We start from the raw sequence: 22648 nt of genomic DNA, 5'->3' as shown, positions 1-22648 counted from the left end.
AGGCTTGCATGAAAATGAAGTGTGCTGGAAATTCTTAGTCTGAATGCAGCTGCCTCTGCAGTGCATAAAGAACAGGCAGGATGCAGCATCTTCCAGGGCATTTCAGGCTGTTTCTATAACCCCAAAACTCCAGGGCAGCCACGGAGTAGGGGGGCAGCTCTGTGCACCTCTCCTGGGCTTGGGACTTGGTTGGAGCGCAACCAGTGATGGATAAAGGAATGAGGCTGCATCTCTGATGGTATCACCCTTTGCACCAGGTACCGTTAGGAAGGGATGCCTGCACCAGGAAAAATGCAGTGGATGCCACAGCAGGGAGAGCCTCCTCCTCCCTCATTTTCCCCCAGCGACCCTGGCCTTGTACTCACCCTGCAGCTCTTGCCTCGACTGTCGAGTTTCACGCTGAGGAAAGCTGAGTGTTGTCCTTTCAACCTCATACACAGGATTTTGGGAGAGGGCAGCCAGGAGTTGAAGGCTGGGAGATGTGGGTCCTAGGGCAGCGGGCTGGCTGAGACTCACAGAAAAGCTCCAGTGCTGGAAAGGTTAAATTGCACATGAAGACAGAAAAAAAAAAAAGAGAAAAAGAACAGACCAGCCTGGGTTGAGCCTGGCTTTGCCCTGTGAAGCACCAGGTAGTGTCTGCCTGAGGCTGGCAGCTGGGGCAGGCATGTTATGACTAGGACAGTGACCCTTTCCAATGGGAACTGGCGTCTCCTCTGCCCCTATATTGTGGCTGTGGTCCTGTCCCAAGCTGCTCTAAGCACAGATGACACGCAAGAATGTGATCCACAGCCACTCACTCAGCTCCACTGTTTTCTTCCCCAGTACATCCATATTAGTGCTGATTGCTCCCTCTCACGGGATTTTAATCTCTCTGAACATCAGGGTCTGGTCTCAGAGCCTGCAGGCATGAACATGCCAAGCACCAGGTCTCTTCAGAGCCCCGTCCCTCTGCACTGAAGCAGATTCCTGTGGTCCTTTGGTTTTCTTTACTGGTTTTGTGTGAGTTGCCCTCCTCTCTGATGCCTGGTGGGGATATGGGAGCAGCTGTCTTCCCCTTGCATCTCTGCTTAGCCCTGTACTCTCTGCCCTACCTGGTCCTCACTGATGGAAACACCCTCCAGCCCCCAGCTGCTGTGGAGGTCCCGTGGTTTTTGATTCCCTGCCCTGCTCCTGACTGAGACTCTGAGTGAGCCCCGAGACTGCCTGCAGCCTCCAGTATTTCCACTCATTTGTTAGTCTTTTCCCTATGCCTCATAACTGAAAAGAACATTGTTATTAAGGGCAATGGTTCAAAATTCTGCTTTCCCTTGAATGATCCCATGGAGTTTTTCTTAGCAGAGCTCGTCTGAGCTCTGGGTATTCTTATCTGGGGGGGTTATGAGTTTTTTGAATGATTTATGTTGGTCTTTTCCTGTTAACATGTTCAGGGCAGATGACTCAGAAGATTCTGCAGAGAGGAAGAGGGAAGAGGAATCAGCTCGGTTTGTGCTGGGGGTGAAACTGGCTGCCAGGTTTTTGGTGAACAGGTAAATCCTGTGCTCACCTGCCTTGTGGGGTGTTAGTTGATCCTGATCATCTGCCAACAGCAGATCTTTATGTATCTGACTATGGAAAAAAGGGGTGGAAGGGGCCACATATGATCATTGGTGCATCATTGCTGTGAGGTGAGAGGGCTACAAAGAGAGGGAAAGTAAAAGCAGGTGCTTGAGATGCCAATCTGACTGCGAGCAGAAACCACAGTGGTGATGCTGGGTAGGATGTGGAGGGAGCTCTCTGGATTTAGAAAGGTCAAGAAACATCCCCTTGGTTGAGTGTTCCCTCTGGGGAACCAGGGGAAGAATCTTTTCTACCCGGAAAAGCTGGGAGGGTGAAAGCCAGGAAATCAGTGACCCTGCCCTCTGCCTGAGGAACAAAAACCCATTTCTCTTCCCCTTTTATCTCCCTCCAAGTCATTATTGTCCCTTTGTGGTAAGTCAGCGTTTTGAGAAGACACTGACATTTATATTCTCTTCTGTCTTGGCTGTGCAGGGAAATCCTGACAGCCTGTTCCCCATTGCCAGCTCTCGTGGTTCAGCTGCAGAGCCTCAGTGCATGAGCTCCTGGTTTGCCCAGGGGCTGCACTTCTGTGGGAGTAAACAGGATAGCTCTCTTTGTCTCTGTATGTTGGCAGAAACACCCCCACCACCTTAGACATGTTTTCCATATGTTTTTATATACAAACTACAATTTACCAAATGCAATAACTTTGGGCTCCTCGTTAATTCCTTGGAAACAGAAAAAGGCAGCCCCAGGACCTGCACTCTTATGTTTGCATTAATCCATCCCTCTGTATCTCTTTTTCTGCCCCCCTCCCTTGGGTAAAGTCACATTGGTGCTCTGGGGGAGGCACAATGCTGGCTCAGCCTTTTGGATGGTTCTGAACTTTGGTTCACCTCCCTGAGTTCTCCTTTTGGTGGCTTAAGACTCTTTCTGGGGCAGGATCAAGGGCACGTGATGCGAGAGCGCACGAGCGCGGCTTCTTTGCGGGCACGCCGGGAACAGGGAATCAAAGGAATCCTTATCTGTGGATGGAAAGTTTCTGGGCTGCTTATCAGGCACTGCTTAGAGGTTAGATTAGTCTCAGGAGCAGCAGATTGACAGCCTGCCTCTCCGTTCTCCTTGTGGTTTGGCTGAGTGAATACCTTGGAGTGAGGCAGTGGGAGGGTGGCACAGCCCTGTGGGGATGTGGGTGCCCAGGGAGGGGGCTGGGGAGACAGCCTGGCACAGAATTTGCCCACTTTGATCCCATCCTGCTCCCTCACCGCACCCCTTGTTGGGGCTGACCCTTGTAACACGCTTGGGATGACACTGAGGGAATTTTTGGCTCTAACTTTACATGGGTATGAAAACATCTGCCAGCCTAATTTGGGCTACTCCTGCCCCTTTCCAGAGATGGGAATGGAACTTGCTGTTGGCTGAATTCACTGCTGATGCAAACTGATGGCTGAGGTGCTGAGGGTGCGTGGAAGGGAAGTGGCTGAGCTGCTCTGCAGGGAGCTGGGAGCCCAGCTCTTGGCTCCTGCAGGGACTCCCGGCCTGGCTGCAGGTGCTCTGGCTGTGCCCCAGAACTAATTCCCATTTTCTTCTCTGTGATGGGCCATCACTTTTCCTGGCTTCTGAAGCTCTGTCTGCTCTGTGCCCAGAATTTTCTGTCTGTTCCTCACTGGGACATGGCTGATTTTGGGGAGCAGTCCCAGCTGACAGCTTTACCCCATTCTGTACAGAAAATTCTGATGGCAACTGTCCCCATTACCCAGCAAAGCCAGGAGGTGTTTTGTGCTCCCTGTGGACGGTGGCAATTCCAGGGGAGGGCCAGCCATGTGGGAAGCTGGAATACCTGGAGTTGTGCTGCCAGCATGGAGGGGATGCAAGCTGTGTTCCTGTGAGTGGTGATGAATTTCTGAGTGGCTGCATTTAGGAGTTGTCTGGGCAAGGATCTCTTGCTGGGGCATCAGTTTGTTGCTTAGAAGTCCATGGACAATGTGGGGTCCCCACCTCTGCCTTCCTTTCTGGGGCAGACCTACCATCAAAGTCCCCAGTGTAGGAAGGCCCTTACCTCTTGAGGGCTTCATCAGTGAGCAGCATCCCATTCTCATTCCTCACCTCCAATTTCAAGGGTTTGCCCTCCTTCCTGCCCTGGCCCTGCCTGCCCCTGGGCTGGGCCTTCTGGAGGGGAGGCAGGTCAGAGTTCCTGGGCTGTCCCGCCCTCCTGCAGCACAGCAAGTGCTGGTATGCCACCCGGAAATCCCTGTTGAATGTCGCGTAGAGGATGGGGTTCAGGGCTGAGTTGGCATAGCCCAGCCAGAGGACAATGGACATGGGTATGCCTTTGACCTTGCTGTCCCCCCACACGCCCCGGTACGCGAACACGGTGAAATAGGGGAACCAGCACACGATGAAGGCTCCCAGCACCACTGCCAGCGTCACGGTGGCTTTGTGCTCTTTCACCATGGGTGGCATGGGCGTGTTGCCCCACGTGTGGTTTATCCTCTTGGCTTGCTCCCTGGCTATTTTGAGTATCCGGTAGTAGGTGATGCACATGATGACCAGAGGGATGTAAAAGGTGAGCAAGGCGACAAACAACCCGTACGGGATGTTCACTGCCAGCGTGCACTCCTCGTTGCAGGTGGCGTTTGTGTTTTGCACTCCTGTCCCGTTGGTGTTCCAGCCCAGGTGGATGGGTAGGAAGGAGACCATCAGTGAAACAGTCCAAATGACAACCAAACCCACGGCCACCCGGGAGCGAGTGACCACCTGGCAGTAGCGCAGTGGGGTGGTGACAGCGAAGTAGCGGTCCAGGCTGATCATGAAGAGGTTGAGGATGGAGGCCGTGCACAGCATGACGTCCAGGCTGATGTAGATGTTGCAGAAAATGCTGCCAAGGAGCCACTCCTTGGTGAGTTCATACAAAGCAGAAAATGGCAGCACCAGAAGCCCCAGCAGCAGATCTGTGATGGCCAAGGAGACAATGATGTAGTTGGTCAAGCTGCGGAGCCGGCGGTCACAGGTGACGGCCAGGCAGACGATGATGTTACCACAGAGAGTGACCACGATGAGGATGGCGAGGAAGAGCCCGACCACCACCTGCAGGTGGAATTCCATCCTTTTTTGAGAGCTTGTGTGGTTGTAACATGGATCCATGGTGTAACTGCAAGGATGGAGCAGTCCTGCTCTCATCAGCTCCAAAGCTACTTGGAGTGAGCCTGTACCAGGCAGGCCTAGAGCCCTTCCCAAAGTGACCCTTGTTCTACAGTGACCTTGGAGAACATTGCAGAGTCAATTTACGTGTTCAGCCTTGTGTGCTGGGAATGACATGGCCTAGGGAAGATGTGTCACTGCAACTCAATTGTGCCTGTGGGCCCCCTCTGAAAGCTCAGTGCTAGAGCTGATGCCCTGTGGCAGCTGCCGGTGGATCTTAACTACTTCTTTTCCTTTCTTGCCTTCTCCTTTCCTCTGAGTGACCATTGGTTCAGGTCCTGAGGGCTCTCATGCCCTCTGCATGTCTGGTTGGTGACAGTGGTCAGCAGTGCTCCAGCAGGGACAGAGCTTTGCAACCTGCAAAAGAAAGTGCCTGGTGAGGCCCTGGCACAGATTTCCCAGAGAAATTGTGACTGTCCCATCCCTGGAAGTGTTCAAGACCAGATTGGATACGGTTCTGAGCAACCTGGTCTAGTAGAAGGTGTCCCTGCCCTTGGCAGAGGGGAATGAAATTTTTAAGAGCCCTTCCAAGCCGTTCTGTGATTCTATAAAAGCATCAAGTCAGAGCCACAGTGGGCAAAGACCCTTTGAGCTTCCCCTCAAGCCCCTCCAGAAGCAGGGTGTCTGTACCTCCCTGGCTGCTCCAGCCCACTTAAACCCAAATTGGAAAGTCCTTTTGCAGCCAGGCACCTGTGTACCTGCCAGCTGGGCTCTCCCAGCCCTAGGGGTGCCCATGCAGCATAGGGATGTTGAGAGAGGGGCAGGGATTTTAAAACCGTCATGTTCCTATAGGCTTACAATAAAAGTGAGAATGAATAGGATTTGAGGAAACAATTTTCCTGAGAAAGCAGTTCTCATTCAATCCAGCAAAATTAGTCACGACTACGTAATTTCTGAATCTTGGCTGTGGCTGCCAATCTCATTAAACTTTGCCCTTGTATCTGTGCTGTGCAGCAGTCCAGCACCTAGGGCTGGTCCCTGCCATCACAAATCACAGCAGCTCCTGCAGCTTGAATAGGAAATCCCCACTCTGCCCTGGGTCCTGGGAGGGAAGAAGAATATCTCTTGCAGACTTACTTTTTCTGGTTATTTTCTGTCTGGATACAAATAACAAAAAGCCTCATTTTGCAAGGGAAGAGACAACAGAACAAACCACTCTAACTTACAACTGAGCTGCTGATTATGGTGATCTCCAAGACCCTTAAACTGCCAGATTCAATGGGACCTTGGGTCCTTGATTGGAAGCAATATCCATGTTGGGAAGATACCTGAAGGGGGATTGAGGCAGTGCAGGGTCAAGAAAGAGGGCTGGGAATGGGCTGAGGAGCTGGACTGACTTGCTGACCCTCATGGATCTGCCTGCGTGCCAGCTGTGGTCTCCCATCTTTCCAGATGAGATGAGGGGTCTTCCCATCCTCCACAATGTGCTGGTGTGGGAGAGCTGTGCTGGTCCCCATGGGTGGTGCATGACCCATGTCTGCAGGTTCTCTGCACCCCAGGGAGCAGCAGTGAAGCCTCCCCGGTGGTGCCCAGGATAGTGCAGGAAGGTAGAGCTGATTCGCTGCAGAGATGGAGGAATCAGAAGAAACTCCAGGAAAGGAAAAGGCCCAGCCTTGTCAGAGGACAAAAGTGAGATTTTAAAGTTAACCTCCCCCTGTAACAAGATGATAACACTGTGGTGCAGGTTGAAATACTCTTCAGATGATTTATGCCTTTGATTCAAGTCTAAGGGCATGGGGGCCACAGGAGGGAGAGTACCAGGGAGGCTGCATGAGTAAACAGCCACTGATTGCCAGGAACCATACAGGGGAGAGATTGGGACTGGACCACCGAGATCAGAGAATTCCCACAGCCCTGCTGCTTCTAAAGGCATGGAAAGCAAATAACAAGCCATGAACCAGCCCATGGGAAGCCTTTTGCTGAGCAGAGCAAACTCATTGCCAGACAGGATGCCCTCTGAGTTTGGGTGCTGGGATTGAGGCTGTTGGGAGAGGGATGGAATGCTTTCAGCTGTGGCAGCAGTGTGTGGAGCAGTTCCTCACCTCCAGCTGCAGCACAAGCTCTTGCCATGGAAAGCTCTTTGTTCACTCACAAAAGGAGTGTGGAACAAGCTGAGCGCTGCCTGCCCACTGACAGCAGCGAGGAGAACAGGTTGTTCCCACAGAAGGATATTTCCAAGTGAAAGGGATGTGTTTTCATTGCTCCCAACATGTGGAAATGGCAGATTAAATTATAGGGGGAGTAGCACACTTAGAAAATGCTGTGGGTGGATGGCAGCCTCCTACGTGGCTGCTTCACCACACACCAACAACCTGCTCCTGCCTCTGGCTCTTGCAGCTACATGGGCTCTGCTGGTGGGACCCAGCTCTGGGCACATCAGCTCATTCGGCTTCTGCCACAATGCCAGGGCAGCTCTCAACACTGCAGATGTGCCCAGAAGGAGTTCTGCTGCTTATTGCTTTTTCAGATTAGCTCAGGGCAAGGAACGGGCACTTGCATGGGGGCAGAGGTGTCCCCATCCCTGCAGAGGAGCTCAGGTAGTGCTGGGGACTCTGTGGCTCAGTGTGGGCCGAGCCACACATTGTTCCACCATGGAATGGGGCAGGACCTCCCTCCTGTCAGCTCAGATGTGTGATGCACCCCTACCTGTGGTGGAGGTGCAGGAGACTGTCCTGCACCCCTCAGCCAAATTATCTCATGGAAACACTCCCCCAGGAGAGCAGAGCCTCTGGATATGGCTTTGCAGGAAAAGCAGACTGGAGGGTTGGTATAGAGGGGGGGCTGTCAGCTCACTGCCATCAGGACACAGACCCCGGGATGATGCATCCAGCTCAAAGCTCTCTCCTGGAGCATTGGCTCTCTGTGACTCCACATGTACCTCTGGCTTTCTGCCCAGGTCACTAACAGCCACCTTCAATACCTGTGTCCTCTGCTCCTGTTGTGTTTTGGCAGAGTGAGCTGGTTTCCTCCTCGATGTACGAGTGGAGCAGCTGTTTCCCATGGCAGTCTTTCCAGCAACAGCCAGAATAAATGATAACCTTTCCCGTCCTGTCTCACCAGGCAGCTTTTACATTTACCTGATTATCCTCATTATCACAGCCTGGACCTGCTCCTGGTTCAAAATCACCCTCCTGACACTGAAGGAACCAGAGCAGGGTGTTGCTTCTGGGTCGTCTTTCTCATGCCTTTTCCAGTGGTGCTGCTGTTCTGATTGGCACTATCTCTGCTGTGAAGACTTGTCAGGTTGCATTTGTTGTTGCACTTATCCTGGGGTTCCCTAAAAGTCAGATATTCTTCCTATGGTGTTTTCAGCTGCATAGAGTAGCAATTTTTGCTTTTAGACCGTAAGCATGTGAGCTTGTGTGAGTCTGGTCTGTCTCTGTTAATCTTCAGATCCTCCAGTTCCTCTTCTCTAGTACTTAGTCCCTTGTCCAGTGCAGAACTTCCCCCAAGCTTCTCACCAGAACATTTCTCTTAAAGAAACCCTAATTTTCTGAGCCAGATCACTAATGAAAGCCATTAAATAAAATTTACCTCCAGGCTGATCTTTAAGGAACTCTGTTAATAGCCTTCTCTGGTGCATTAATGATCCTTCCGCAGTAATATCCCATCGTCTCCCCATTATCCTCTTTACAATTCTCATAGTAATTTCTGCTTTTTCTTGCCTGAACAGATATTTTCTGATCTGTTGCAGTCCATGTTGCATTTGATTCACTGTGTTCCCCTTTAAAATGGCATTTATCTCCTCTGGGGAGGGGACTGTGATTTATTCACAGAAAATTTCTGTTGCATTTTACCTTTTTATTCCCCCTCCCCGTCTCTCAGCATCCTTTCCTCCAACATCATTAATTCCAGCACTTGGTGCACTTTTGCAGTAAGATTAATGGGATGCAGGGCCAGCTCAGGCAGGGAATGCATTGGCTGTTCTCCCTTCCTGTGCTTCTACTTCTGGCATAACAGGTTTGTTTAGAACCTGTTAAAAGCTTGGGTACATCAGCACCATGAGCAGACACATGGGCAGAGAGGAGCACTCAGGAAGTGCCTGAATGTGGCAGCCTCTCTTTGGGAAGTATTTCCCACTGCTGGAAAGGACAGAGGTGGTTGAGGGCTCAGGAGAAGTGCCACATGGAGCCTTTTAGCTCTGTCCTAGGGACAGGAGGGCTGAGCCCTTGCAGACCTGAAATGTTCCTCTAACTCCCATGATAGCTTCTTTCTGAGAAAAGTGCTGGCAGAAGTCACTTAGGAGCAAAGTGCATTCCCTGGCCATGCAGAGCTCGCAGCAGAGCATCATGGCTTTTCCTAAAGTTATATTCCACTCCTTCCTGCGATTAAACATCTGGGCATGCTGAGAGAGGTATTTCAGCCAAGAGATGGGCAGGAGTGTGGAGGTTTCTTCTGGTCTGAGAGAGAATGCTTTGAGGTTTGATGGTGGGAATTGCAAAACTCCCAAGCTGGGAATGGGCTTCTTGATCCCCTGCCAGGCCCATATGCCTGATTCACAGTTGGACAAGAGCAAATTTGTCAGAGGTAGGACTTGAAGGCAATATGAGAGAGGACAAATGTGAGGGGAAACTGGTGTCCTGCCTGGCTGCATCCCCAGACACTTCTGTCCCTGTTCTTTGGGCTTCTCCAGAGCTTGGTGCTCTCACTGCCCCATCCCAGTGTGACGTCTGATAGAAAGCAACATTTATTGCCTCTGGCATGGGCAGAGGGGCTGGGGGAGGCAGGACAAAATTCCTATCAATCCCACCAGTCCTCCATCACGCTTCGCCAGGAGGATAGGAGCTTTGTGGGTAAGAAGATGTTCAGGACCCCTGAAATCAGGAAATGTGAAGAGGAATGTGGAAATGTGGAACCCAGCAGAGCCGTCAGCAATTCGAAAGTTTGCTCGGCAAACAGTGTCCAGGAAAGGTGAAACTGAAAACAGAAGAGTCAGGCTCATGGGTGTGCTTGTAGCTGCCTGAGTTCCTGGGATTCAGCCTCCTGCTGAAGCCGATTCTGATCAGGGACAGCGAACTCTGTGCACCTCTGGGGACTGCCCACCCCTCCCGTGCTACAGCCCAGCCTGGAGGTCTCCTGCCCCAGAGCCCTGACCATGCCCTGGGTCAGATCCCCACCAGCTCCAGGGTGTGCGGGGCTGGATGGAAGGGCTGGAGTGCTCCGAGAAAAGGCTCGGGCAGGTCGGTGCAGGAAGTCAGCAGCAACCCCCGTGGGGAGGCTGCTTGGGCAGAGAGGCTGCACACCACAGATGTGCGCCCTGGGCACACTGCACCCATGTCCTTCCTCTGACACTGATCAGACCCAGGTGTCCCCACCAGCAACAGCCAAAAACGTCCCCAAACCGGCCTCCACTCCAGCCACCACAGGACGCTGATGGCACCAGGGTCTGACAAGTGACGCCCCTTTGCTCTGACCCAGCTAGCCCATTGCAGGATCCCGCTCAGCAGGGACCCACCAACCCTTCTGAATCTCACTTTAAAAGTATTTTACCGGCGTAACAAGTCGGCAAGAAGTAAGGCAAAAGCTTTACCTGGGAAAGGTGCTGCTTTCTCACAGCTCCTGAGCGTGGGGGAGACTTCAGTGGCTGCACTGACTCCAACTTTTCCCCCGGAGCGTGCGGCTCGGTTATGAAGACAGACGCGTGTGCTGCGAGCGGCGCCTGCCTCGCTCCCTCTCCTCTCTCCTCTCCTCCTCCTTTGCTCCCTCCCTCCCCTCGAACCAACCTCCCTCCCTGCTCCCGTACCAATACCCAGGCAGCGGTGACTGCAACATGACTCAGACCTCGAGTGGGTGGGATCAGGGCTGTGAACCGAGACACCGAGGTTATCATCCGGCAAATTTGAAATGCTGAAAGTGAGCCCAGCTCCGAGCGCACGGCGTGTCGGGCTCCGCCGAGCCGTGCCTGGCACAGAGAAGGGGGTGGGATGCCTGCTGCCTCCCGCTGCTGCTTTCTTGAGTGATGCCATCAGCTTCCTCACTCGCCTGAAGTTTCGGGGTCCTTGCTGCTGGTTTGCCATGTTCTAAGGTTCCTTCCCTCTCTCCCTCCCGGCTCTCTTCTGCAGGCACACACTTTTCTGCTGCCGGGAACCCTGATGCTGTCACTCATTCCCAGTTTTTGCCTTTGCAATCCACGTGAATGCCCTAAAAGCAAGCACAGCTGGGCCTGGAGTGGGATATCAGAGGTGGCGCAGGGAGGATGGTGACTCTTGTGAGGAGCTGGGGACAGATAAGGATGAAGGTGAGATGGCTGTAAAGCGGGTGGAGGAAGCTGGAGCCCAGCCAGCTCTGGCGTACAGATGCACTCTTTGTGGAAATGGACGTGGCAGGAAACGCCTCCAGTGTTCCATCTTTCCCTCGAGGCTGCGCTCACCTCTCCAGAAAGTTGTCTCCTTTGCGTGCAATAGCAGGGAGGAACCACGCGAGATGACAAACAGGCAGTGACAGCCTTTCGTGTCTCTCAAATCTTTCATCTGTGGGTTTCAAAGCACTATGCAAATATCAGCTGCTGGGCCAGCTGCACGAGGACCTGTTTCCCCTTTTAGCTCTCCCTCCTGAGCAGAGCAGATCCCGGGCTGGCAGCAGAACTCCAGTGAAGCTTGGCCACCCCTGGCTCCGCAGGGCCAGAGCAGAGTAGGGAGCGATGCCCTGTGAACGGCCACAAGCTGCTCCCAAGTTCCCCATGCAAATAGCCAAGGATGGACGTCTTACAGTCTGGATGTGGCCCTGGGCACACTCCCTGCTGCTCCCCACGCTGGGCTGAGCTCCCCCACTGCCCTGTACTGGGAATGGAGAGCCCATCCCAGCCTCCCTCTGCCGAACGAGGATACCAGCGGCACTGGCACACAGACCAAAATGCCTTTGATCTGTTTATCTCTGCAGACCAAAGCACAAAACTATCTTTAATAAGCTTATGATCTGCTGGAACCAGAGAGTTTTCCCGCTGATCAGCAGCCCTGTCATGTATCTGGGCTAGCTGAGCCGTGGACTGGCTGCCAGATGCTTCTCTAGGACCTGGGGTGTGCAAAGGAGATCCCTCCTCACAAACAAGGTTAAAATCTGCTCAGGAATGTCTGCGTCAACCAAAGTCTCTGGGGTGTTGATTTATTACAGGGGCCCTCGCTTGGCTCTGCCCTACAAGTGATCTTTCATCAGGAAGTCTCAGGATGGGAAGTGTCATGTAGGGACAAAATGCTCTGATTATTGGGGCAGGGTTCCCTCTCCAGCCCTCTTGCACTAATCCCTGACAATAAAAGGCCCCTGCTGTCTGTGAGGCAGGCTCTGAGTTCAGCATGTTCTATCTACCCAAAGCCTCTGGAGAAATCTGGGGGGACATTTTGGGATGCAGTGGTGGAACAGCCTCAGACTTGCAGGGGCATCAGGGTCATAGGGAAACCCACCACTTCTGCAAACCCTTGAGCACAGGAGAGCCCCAAACTCTGACCCTGTGTGGTGGCTGGGTGACTGTGGAGCCTCTGAGGGGCCGTATGGGGTCATTCCTCCATGTGAGCTCACTGGGAGGGGTGCAGTCTGCATGGACTGTGCAAGGAGTGTGGGAAAGCAGCTGGATCCTGAGCTGAAAGGAGCCATGCAGGGGCATTCCTGGTGGCATGGACTGCTGTGCTCTGTGCATCTGCACCCTGGGAAGTGGCAGATGTGATACCTGCAGAGCCTGTGGCTGGAAAACATCACTGTCAGCAAGCTCTGAAAAGGAAAGAGGGACTGGATGCTTATCAGACCTGATGGCTGACCTGCCACACGGTCACCTTGACCAGGTTTGCCAGGCTGCATGGGGTGGGCAGCAACCAGGGACACTCAGAAACTGGAATATTCCCCGAGGGGCCTGTGTGGAGCCAAAGAGAGACTAATGAGTCAGGAAATGGCAAGAGGTCTCTGACATTCTGTGTGTACTCGTGTGTAAGCAGCAGTTATTAAAGGCTACAGCAATGCTGGGAGATGGGAAAGTGCAAGAGAAGTCAGGGAAAGTTTGGAACTCCAGGAATGTGAGATTTGGCAAAGACAGGAACTCCTGAAAAGCCTCAGATGGTGAAGATATGCCTGGAAGGTAGCAGCCAACCTGGGAAATCACATGTGCAGCTCAGCTCTGAGAAGGGCTCAGAGGTGCAGCTCTGTGCTGCTCTCCCCAGCATGAGCTGGGTTTGGAAAAGCCAAAGGAGGAGGCGTAAGAGAGTAGAAAATATGTAGAAAACAAAGCAGTTGGATGCAGAGCAGCTCCTTGGGCAGTGCAAACTGAGAGGAGTTGGTGATGTGTCCCATTGGGTTTTAGAGACGTTTGTGGGGACTCTGGCAGAAGATTGTGGATTAGGAAATAATCTAAACAAAAAAACTGCTGAGTTGTTTCCCCTGGAAAAATCAAAAGTAAAAAGCCATGGAAAGGTACTGACCCCACCACAGGCTGCTGAACTTCCTGGCTAGCAGGGAGAGGCCAGTAACTTATTCAAATCATCTGAATACTTTGATTTCCAGTAGATTATACACACAGTACAAATAAAGGACAGAGACCTCATCGATGTACTAATAAGGTTTTCTCCTTTTTAAACAAAGAATTTCCAGCTAAATCATATCCTGGACAAAAGGATAAATAATGATAGAAATCTTTGATATTCCCTGGCAGGGACTGTGGAAGCCAGAGCGTACTCTTGGGAAATGAATATTACAGGGAAAGGACATGTTAAACATCTGTAGTGAGTTTGGGGCTGTGCAAAGACCTGCTCCTGCCTGCAGGCTGGGCAGCTCCCCGGGGTGGTGGGAGACCCTTGCTGAGGTGGCTGAGCTCCAGTGCAACATCCTGCTTGCGTATATATTTCTGGCATGCTGTTAATCCTGGCAATTCCAGGAATATCTCTGTCCAAATGCACCTTTCCTGTACAGAGATGCATGTAATGGAAAAAAAGAGGAAGCTCGGGCCTTTCCCACCCTTTTGTTTTCTGCATTGCTGATCCCAAGGATGCTTAGCAGGATCCCATCTGCTGTGATATAGCGTCAGACTATAGATACAGTCTGTGACATATATATTAAGCTTCACTGTGTGCAGAGAGAGGATGTTAGAGGTTTATTTCCAGGTTGTCGGTCTGTTTGTGTTGTACAAAGCTCCCCAAGCTCTAACGAGTACTAGAGAGTGCTGCTGGCTCCACGCTACTACAGAGCTCCTTCAGGGAGTTGAAGGCTCACGTTTTCACTCGAGGAGGGTCCTCTTCTCACTCAAATGGAGCTGTTCCTAGATTAAACCATACCAGGGAAGAGTGGACACCAGCACAGGGGTTTTCATCTCTCTGGTGCATTATAAAGAGAAAAGGATCAGCTGGGATCCATGGGAGGAGGTGACAGTCATTCCGTCCAAACCACAGGGCTGTGAGGGGAGCAGGAGCCTTGGCAGAGTGTGTCCCACCCCTGGGTGCACGAGGCTTTGCCTGGAGGGGAGCAACTGTCTCTGGCTCCCACGAGTGGATCTTCACGGGTTTTATCACCAATCCTGCTGAATGCAATTGTGCACATCCTTGTTTTCCAGATAAATATTTAATACCTCCTCTGAACACCACTGAGGCTGTAGCCTGGGCAATAACTTTGGGTTAATTTGGAGTTGTGCAGAGCTGTTGCTCTCTGTGTGTGGAGGCTGAGCAGTGGTCCAGGAGCAGGGTGGGACAATTAAATGCTCTACATTTCACCCCTGCTCAGACCCCTCCCAGCATTCCTGGCCCTCTGTCAGGAAGATCAGCCAATTTCTGAGGGAATGAGCTGTTTGGTTCCAGTTTGGGGTCAGTTAAATCCTCTCTGTGTATGTAAGGGCCTGTTCTGAGGCTGTTTGCTTGGTTTAGGAGCCCTCAGGGCTGGAAGGCAGCTCCTGCCCTGGTCACTTCACCGGGAAGGATTCCTTGCTGGAGCCCCAGGTGCTTCCAAAGCCTTTCCCTGCAAAGCTGGCAGGAGGCTGTGCTGCTGGGCACGGGGCAGGAATGAAAGGATTAGCAAAACGCTCTCCTGCAGGGGGACTGCTGTGGGGCTGGCAAGGAGCACAGGGCTCTGGGCATGGACCTGGCTGCAGGCATTGCCTAGGCAGGCTGCTGGCCACCAGCTCCCACCCTGTGCAGGGACCCTGCTGTGCCCCTGCCTGAGCTGCCAGCACGAGCAGACGGGGCACAGGGAGGCCCTGCAAGGACCGAGATTGCTGGGGGACCATGAAGCCAGAGCAGTGCTGAGGTGCTCCCAGCATGAGATGAGGAGCTGGACACTGACTGGTGTGGCTGCACTGCTCCAACAATGTGTTTGTCTGTACCACCTCCATCTCCTGTCCCACTGCTGGCAACTTTGTCAAGACTGGGGCTGTGTCTGTGGGATGCTGATCCCTGTGTAAGTCAGGTAGGACTGGGTTCAAGAAGTAGAGAATCTCTCTGCCCTGAACCACAGTGTGAATGTCCTCTGCTGCAGGTGGGAATTCACACAGTCCCAGGCTGGATTCTACCTGGCAGCAGCATCCCCCTCTGTCTCCGGAGGACCTGGAGCATCTACCAGGGTGGGCAAAGCCAACAATGCCCATCCTCTTCATGGAGGCTGAAAAGCTTCAAGGGTGAGGGAGAGGCCTGGAGAACAAGTCCCTTGAGAAAAGACTGATGGGATTTTGACAGAACAGATGTCATAACCTGCTCATATTTCCAGTTCCACCATAGGGAAAGTGAGTAGGAGCTCTGTATCCCTGAAAGACGTAGCAACCAGGGGCTTACAGTGCAAAATCTAAGATTTAGACTTACTCATCATAAGGATAGTCATGCACTAGAAGGGATTTCCTAAGGAAGTGTAGGTTGGACAAAGTCCTGAAGTCGTCAGGGGGTTGGAGCACCTGGCGAGAGGCACGGCTGGCAGCAGCCACCCTCATGTCCTTGCACTGCTTTCACATCTTCCATCTCCACAACCCCCTGTACCAAGAGCTTCTAGGAACCATCAGTGTGGGAATGGCTGTAGCTGCCAAGAGCGACAGATCTGCTGTCTAGTAATAATCACCTATTAAAAAAAAAAAAGAAGAAGAAAAAAACCAATTAAATCAGGCAGTGAAATGTGCCTGCAGCCTTCCCCTGAAAACCACAAGCTGAGGCTTGTGACAGGCACTCGGTGACAGCTCTGCTATACCCAGGATGGGCTCACCTTTGGACTGGTCCTGCCCTGTGCAGGAAGTGTGAGAGCCAGCACTGTGAGGCAACAAATTCTAAACTTTTTTCTTTTCTACCCCTTACGCAGCCTGGAAAGAGGCCAAAAGCGTAGGGCAGGAATCTCTCTCCAGATAATTAATTATTACAAAGAGACAATTTGTTAAGCAAGAGAGGCTTTTAATTTGTAAGAGCTCATCTATTCTTATTGTATCTTTTAAACTGAAGGAAGTAGCGTTGATCAAAATAGTCTGGAAATAGAAGATTTTAATTTAGAGGCTGTGTTCAATGTGCTGACAAAAATAGGAAACAGCTCTCTCAGAAGAGCACACTCCCCCTAAAACCCGGCTGGAGTGTGCAGGGCATGCTCCAGAATTGCTCAAATCATTACAAATATTCTCAAAAATGTTTCAGTGGGATTTAGCTGGACTTGCTGAGGAAAATCAGGAATGTCTCCACCACTGATTTCTGCCCAGGGGCTGATTCCCTGCCTGCAGGGCTCCCGAGGGAGCAGTGTGGGATGTCCGAGGGGAGGCAGAGAATGGGGGTTGAGGCAACACAAAGTGACCTTTGCAGCCTTGCAGGAGGGTGGGAAGACCCATTTAGTTTAGGTTGTAGAGGGGATGGGACAAGGGATGGGGTGATTTCAAGGGCTTCTGGCCAGGTGGTCGAGCCAAGTCCTACATCCTGGAGAATCCTGCACTGCCCTTGTCCCAGGCTGTGTGTACCCCACAGTGGGACCCCAAACTGCAAGACAGGTAGTGAAGAAAATGGAAGAGAGCCACGATGGGCCTGGAAAAGGCTGTCAGGCTGTCCTTCCAGACCCAGTGGCCTCCCAGCTCTGTGCTGGGATGGGATCACCCAGTGTGGGTGAGCCAGGGCTGCTGCAGCGCACGAACCTGCCAGGGAACAGGGAATATTTTCCATTTAGCATCTTCCCATCAGAAAACATGAATTCTTCAAAGCTGCCAGTCTGCGCCAAGGAGGATACGTTTTGACCAGTCTCCTTGTTGCACTTGTTCTTTTGAAGTGTCTATGTTTAGAAATCTTTGTGAAGTCTCGCATTGACACTTCTCAAAGGAGAATGGTTTGGTTTTTGCTTTGAAACAACTTATTTAGAAATAAGTGCTCAACTGCAGCATAACAAGTAGGTAGGGCTGTAAAAAAAAAGCTGGAAATGGGAAATGACCCTTTCTGTCATTGCTGTGGACACCTTGTCTGCAAAATGCATTGAGATCCCCAACTTTTTAACCCAATTCAAGCTGGGAATTACTCTCTTTTAAGTTTGTACATGGATGCCATTTCTTATCTAGTGGAAAAGCTGCATGAAACAGCCAGTAACAACTGGAAATTAAATGCTGTTTTCCGTAAAAGATGAAGGACTCTCCCCAAATGAGGCATTGCTCCCTGAAGACTGTCGGTCCGTCGAGAAGCAACTTGCTGTAAGGATTGTATCAGCTGGATGGAGGAGAGGAGCCAGCCTGTGGGCAATTCAGTTGGAAGCAGAATCGACTCTGCCTCAGTTTAGATAATAATAATCTATAATGAAGTGAAGGCAAAGGAGAAAATGGGTAGAAATTGAGTTAGAGCCGTGGTTGTTCCAGTACTCCCCTGCGGCCCTCCACAAGCTGAGCCCCCGGATCCAGCCTGCTTCCCATCCATCTCCAAAGCCTGGAGAGGCACTGGGAGGTGCAGGGGGGGGGCAATTCATGCTGGGGGGAAGCCAACTTCTTGGAAAGAGGGTGATAAATTGGAAGGTAAATCACTGGGAATAAACAAAGCAGTGCTGCTGGGCTGTGCAGCAGGAGCCTGGGCGCGCTGGGAGCTGCGTTGTGCAGGCTCTGCATGGCAGCAGTTGATTAGCATAGCTGATTAGGCACGTCCCAGGCTCTGCTTTCTGCTCAGCAGAGCTGTGCTTTTTTTCCTAGAAATGTCTGGAAATCTGATGGCAAGGCTTCAGTCTGAAGACTGAAGAGTGCTTCAGTCATGACGGGCAGCAGAATTAGTCCTCACATGTGTGTCACAGGCAGGCAGGAGCTGAAGGGGACGAGATGTTCCCGAAGTATTTTTGGCTGGGACCAAAACTGGTCACAAGTTGTGAAGATGGGGTGTTCCCATAGTGATGCTCCAAGACTCCTGGTTCTGAATCTCCATTTCCCTGGGACATTTCAGGCCCAGGAGTGCTGGGATCCCAGTCCTGGTCTGGGGCAAGATCATCCGTAAAAATCTGTCCCAAGCTTTGCCCCAGAGGCTGCCATAGCCCTGCCAGCCAAGGAGCTGGTGCTGAGCTGCCACCAAGTCCATGGACTGGTCCCATTCCCCCACTCTGTGGGACAAAATGCCAAGGTGCTCCAGCAAACAATTTGATGCAGGTGAGGCAGATTAGATCTCCATTCCTCTCATTTATGGAGGCTATATCTTATCAGCAGTATCTTATCAGGCTGGCTGGCACCCTTGGGGCAATGGAAAACAGTCTGGTAGCTCCGAGCTCCAGATCCTCCTTCCCTTGGACTTTGCTCTATGCCGGGCATGTGGCATGGAACACCTCAACAGTCTGTAGTTGGGAGAGTGGCATTTTTCCCTCTCCTTAGCTGAGGTGCTGTGTTTTCTGTTCTCCTTTCTCCAAACTTGGTGAGAGAGCAACCTTCTATGGCAGGTTTCAGTGCCAGGTGTTCAGTGCTGGGGGACAGGAACCAGCTGTACCCATGGTGTGAGCTCGCTGCCCTATGACTTCTGAAGGGATGTGATATTTCCATGTCCATCTCCTCTCTCCCATTTTTTTGTGTCAGCTGCACAATGACATGGTGTGAGATAGAGGATGCATTAGCTTTGGAGCACACTCAGACTAACTTTAATCTATGGCCCATCCTCTGTACAGCAGCTCCATTTCCCGTCTCTTTTTTTTACTCCGATCTATATGGCTAAACCTTCTCTTGTTATTTTTCTTGTCATCCTCCGCAAGAGCCAATTCAGCCTGACCTTTGCCAATTCTCCCTTTATGTCTTGGGCATTTCAAGACGTAGGGGTAGGCTGCCTTTTTCCTTTTCAGCACAATCCTTTTGCCCCATCCCTTGTCAGCTCTCTCTCTCTGTCCTTCTAAGTAGTTATTTCCTTGGCCAACACAAAAGCCCTTTCTGGGCTTGAAATACACATTCCAGAGATCAAAGGTACAAAACCACTAAAGGAGACTTCAAGCCATCTGTGTGTACCAGTCCCCAGACCCACCACCCACCTGGTTTTTTACTTAGAGAGGGACACACGGCACAGTCCCTCAGGAGGGCAGCCAGCCGCACAGCACTGGGATGGGACCAAGGGGCCTTGCAGCTGCACAGAGGAGGAAGAAGGTCCATAAGAATGGAAGGTCCTTGCTCCTGAGGATTAAGATGGGAAATGGTCCCTGTAGTTTATTTTTATCCAAAGGTCTTCTGTTTCTGGGGCCACCACCATGTCCTCAGTGATGTTCAGGGCTGCAGTTTGGCGGCCGTTCTACTCTGGTCCTTCCACAAGCTTTGCCCTGACTTGACATTAAAAGGGAATTGGAAAGAAACCTCACTTTCCCATTTTTGTGCTGCTTCATTTCCAAGCTGGGAAATTGAATGTGAATATCAGCTGTGTCCATCTTGCAGGGCAGAAAGAGAGCATGAGAGTGATTCAGGATTTGGGGTTTACGGTTCCCAGAAGAATCATTAGGCAAGGATTGGTAATGCAAGGCTGGAGGCATCTGGACAGAACTAGCTTTTAATTTGGCCACATGCCTTTAAAAAAAAAAAAAAAAAAAAGGGAAACAGAAAAGCCAAAGCTCTTGTCCAAACACCACCACCATGGTTTTGGGAAGGCCAGCCTACACAGTTTGTTACAGTCCCTCCTGTCCTTGGTGCCCTGGGAGAACCAGGACTGCAGACCTCCTCCAGTTCTGTCCTTCCTGAGACTTGTCATTCCTGTGTTGGAGGCTAAATCCATCTTCACTCCAAAGGAGGGTTCTGCATGGGATAAACTGGATCCCAGCCAGAAGACTTTGCAAGAAGAGCAAACAGTTGCCTCTCTGCTCTCATGTGCTGTGGTCCTTCTACAGCTTTGGACATGGCCAGCGACAATTTTACTTTGGCCTGTGTCACCTGTCTTTCTGCCCTGTGTCTCTGCCTTGTCTCTCAGCTCACCATGCAGCCCTTGTCCTTCGGACTCCAGTTTAAAAACAGCCTCAGGGGTGCATGGGACCAAGCTGCACCCTGAGAAACCTTTTCCTGGGGCCACTCTGATGTGATGGAGAAGCTGGTCCTCAGCTGGTCCTCCTGGACCATCTGTTCCTCCACCTCTGCAAGGAGAAGTGACATTCCTTGACACCTTTAACACTGCTGCCTGTGCATAAGCTCCTGTTCCCAGCCCCCTTCGTGGGAACTGGTGCCTTTGACTCTTGCCCCATTGTCAGGGCTGGTCTGACTTGGCACAAGGATCCTGGAGCAGAAATCACTGGAGTGCAGTGGGGTAGGAGACATGGTCCATCTGTCTGGGATCGGGAAACGCATCCACAGAGGCCAAAGGCTGCTCCAGCAGACAGGAGTCTTTCACTTTCCTGCCAACACAACTGTTTTTCCAAGGCGTATCTGTTGCCAGAAATCTGTGGAGTCAAGACCTGCTATTTCTTCGCTTCTAAACAAAACAAACCCCAGTTTGCTTTCTGCTGAGTAGAAAAGCTCTTGTCTCTGAGAATAAAATCAGCCAGAAGAAGAGCACATGCTTGTTTCCTCTCTCATTCAGTAATGATAAATTCAGGGAGAGGGGAATTACATTTCAGGATGTGGAAGAGGGGTACGTGGCCTGGGCATGCTCCAATCTGCAAGAGGAAGCCTCATCCATCCTTTCAAGGTGTTTTAAGCACCTTTCCAACCTGAAAGCAGTTTGGTTCATCCTCCCTCGTGCCTTAGGCACTGTGAGCAGCATGCAGAGCTCGCTGCCTTTGCAGCTCAGCAGAATGATCATGCATAAAATCCCCAGGTAATTTACCCAGAGTGGGATCCTGTGATTTTCTGACATCCCTCATAAACTGAAACCAACATAAAAAAGAAACGAATTCAGAGCTGCTAATTTGGAAGCTCATTTGGAATAACTTCCTCACCAATGTGGTAACGGTTAGCGGGGAGCCCAGGTGATAAATAACAGTTGCTGAAATCCTGAATTGGCCATAAATTGGCATGAAGGAGTGGAATCCCCTGCGTGTGGCTCAGCTCAGGGACTTACTCTATGCTACGCTCAGCAGCAGCCGTAGGTGAAGACAGGGGAAGTTTTAGCTGTGTGAGGTCGCAGTAGCAGATGTCCTGACACACATAAACTAGAGGATCATATGCATCTTCAAATGTCAGCTCTGCTTTACATCGTTTACTGCTCCTGGGAGCTGCAGGGCTTTACACCCGTGGATTATCCGCCTCCCTTCTCTGCCGAGCGCTCGTTCGTTTTAGCTGCTTGATGTAATTGTGTATAAACTGGGAAGATCCCAAAGGGATCATTACTTTTCTGCACAAACTGTTTTCTTTATTCACATTTCACATCTTCACCTGCAGGCATCCCTGAGACTGAGCAGAGCTTCCTTGCAGGGCAGGGTGTTCACACAGGGCTGCAGTGGCAGCAGGCAGAGAGCTGCTGTGCCCAGAGCTGGATGGGATGATGTGGTCTGATACCCAAAGTGGTGGGGGATCAAGATTTCTTCCTGGGATACCTTGCTTCCCATCCTGGAGGCTCACCCTTCTCAGCATCTCAGTGATGCTTGGTCCTGGAAAGGGGAATGTGGCATTTCCCCTCCAATATGCTCAGGGGGATCAGCAGAAGGGTCATGGATCAGGAGCATCCTAGCAGCTTTTCCATCCCATGAATTTAAGGCTGACTTGGCAGGGCTGCCAAAATCCACCTTCCAGCACCACAGCCTGATGTGTAACACCTGTGAGGCTGGAGGGTGTGCAGGGAAATGCTGATGATAAGAGCAAAGCATGGTCACAGGATTTCTCTGGTGAACATGACTGGTTTTTAGAAGCCTCGAGTTTGAGAGGAAATCAGAGTTTCTTTTCACCATATTTTGTCTGCCAAAAGAACCCCTGCAGCAGCTGCTTGTAGGTGGCTATGATGGCAGCAGCACCTTCGTGGTGTGCAGTGTTTGCTCATCGGGAGGGGAGGTTGTGCTGGTAACGTTGCAGGTTTCGTGGGGCAGGGTGGCCAAGGCATTGCTTGGCAACCTCCTGCAGAGTTGGTGGTCCCATCAGCTGGGTTCCAGAGGCAGCTTCCACCAGCACTTTCCTGAAAAGCATTGCAGAAGCAATTCTTTGTGGCCACAACCTTGGAAAGACTCATGTTTGTCTTTCAAAACCTTGTGACCACAGCAGTCGGTTGTCACACACGCTGGGAATGAGTCAGGGAAGACAGCTCAGTTTTTCAGGTACTGATCTGGCACTCGGCCCCAGGAGTTCAGAGTTTCTGTTTGGTTTCCTCCTTCAGCAGCACCTCTGACAGACCCATCTGCTGAGATGGTAGAAACCTGCTTATATGTAAAGTAAATGGTAGTAAAGACTGTGAACTGTGGTAGCTACACCACAAAAACAAGGCAGCTTTTCCATCACGGGGATATGGAAGATTTTACCTGACTATACATGCGCTTGAGAAAGATATATGGGAGTTCTCTGTTTCCTTAAGTATGTTTTGAATTTCCCAAGTGCTTTCATTTATTGTGGTGCTCTGATTATGTGTTTTTTGCCCTGCTGAAGCAACCATTACTA

General features: G+C 51.4%; 1 protein-coding gene across 1 annotated transcript; it reads right to left on the bottom strand.

Annotated features, from left to right (window-relative positions):
• Window positions 1-434: 434 nt before the first annotated feature.
• HRH2 (histamine receptor H2) lies at window positions 435-10401 on the bottom strand. The gene is made up of 3 exons (XM_066197293.1): window positions 10268-10401; window positions 3596-5094; window positions 435-531 (listed from the first exon to the last, which is right to left on the bottom strand). Exons 2-3 carry the CDS (start codon window positions 4714-4716, stop codon window positions 513-515), a joined length of 1140 nt encoding a protein of 379 aa, XP_066053390.1. The 5' UTR covers window positions 4717-5094; window positions 10268-10401; the 3' UTR covers window positions 435-512.
• Window positions 10402-22648: the final 12247 nt, after the last annotated feature.

This window comes from Chamaea fasciata, unplaced genomic scaffold (assembly GCF_029207755.1).
Source record: "Chamaea fasciata isolate MVZ Bird 193981 ecotype frontalis unplaced genomic scaffold, bChaFas1.0.hap1 SCAF_15, whole genome shotgun sequence".
NCBI classification, from domain to species: Eukaryota; Metazoa; Chordata; class Aves; order Passeriformes; family Sylviidae; genus Chamaea; species Chamaea fasciata.
This window is presented reverse-complemented; position numbering and strand designations above follow the sequence as displayed.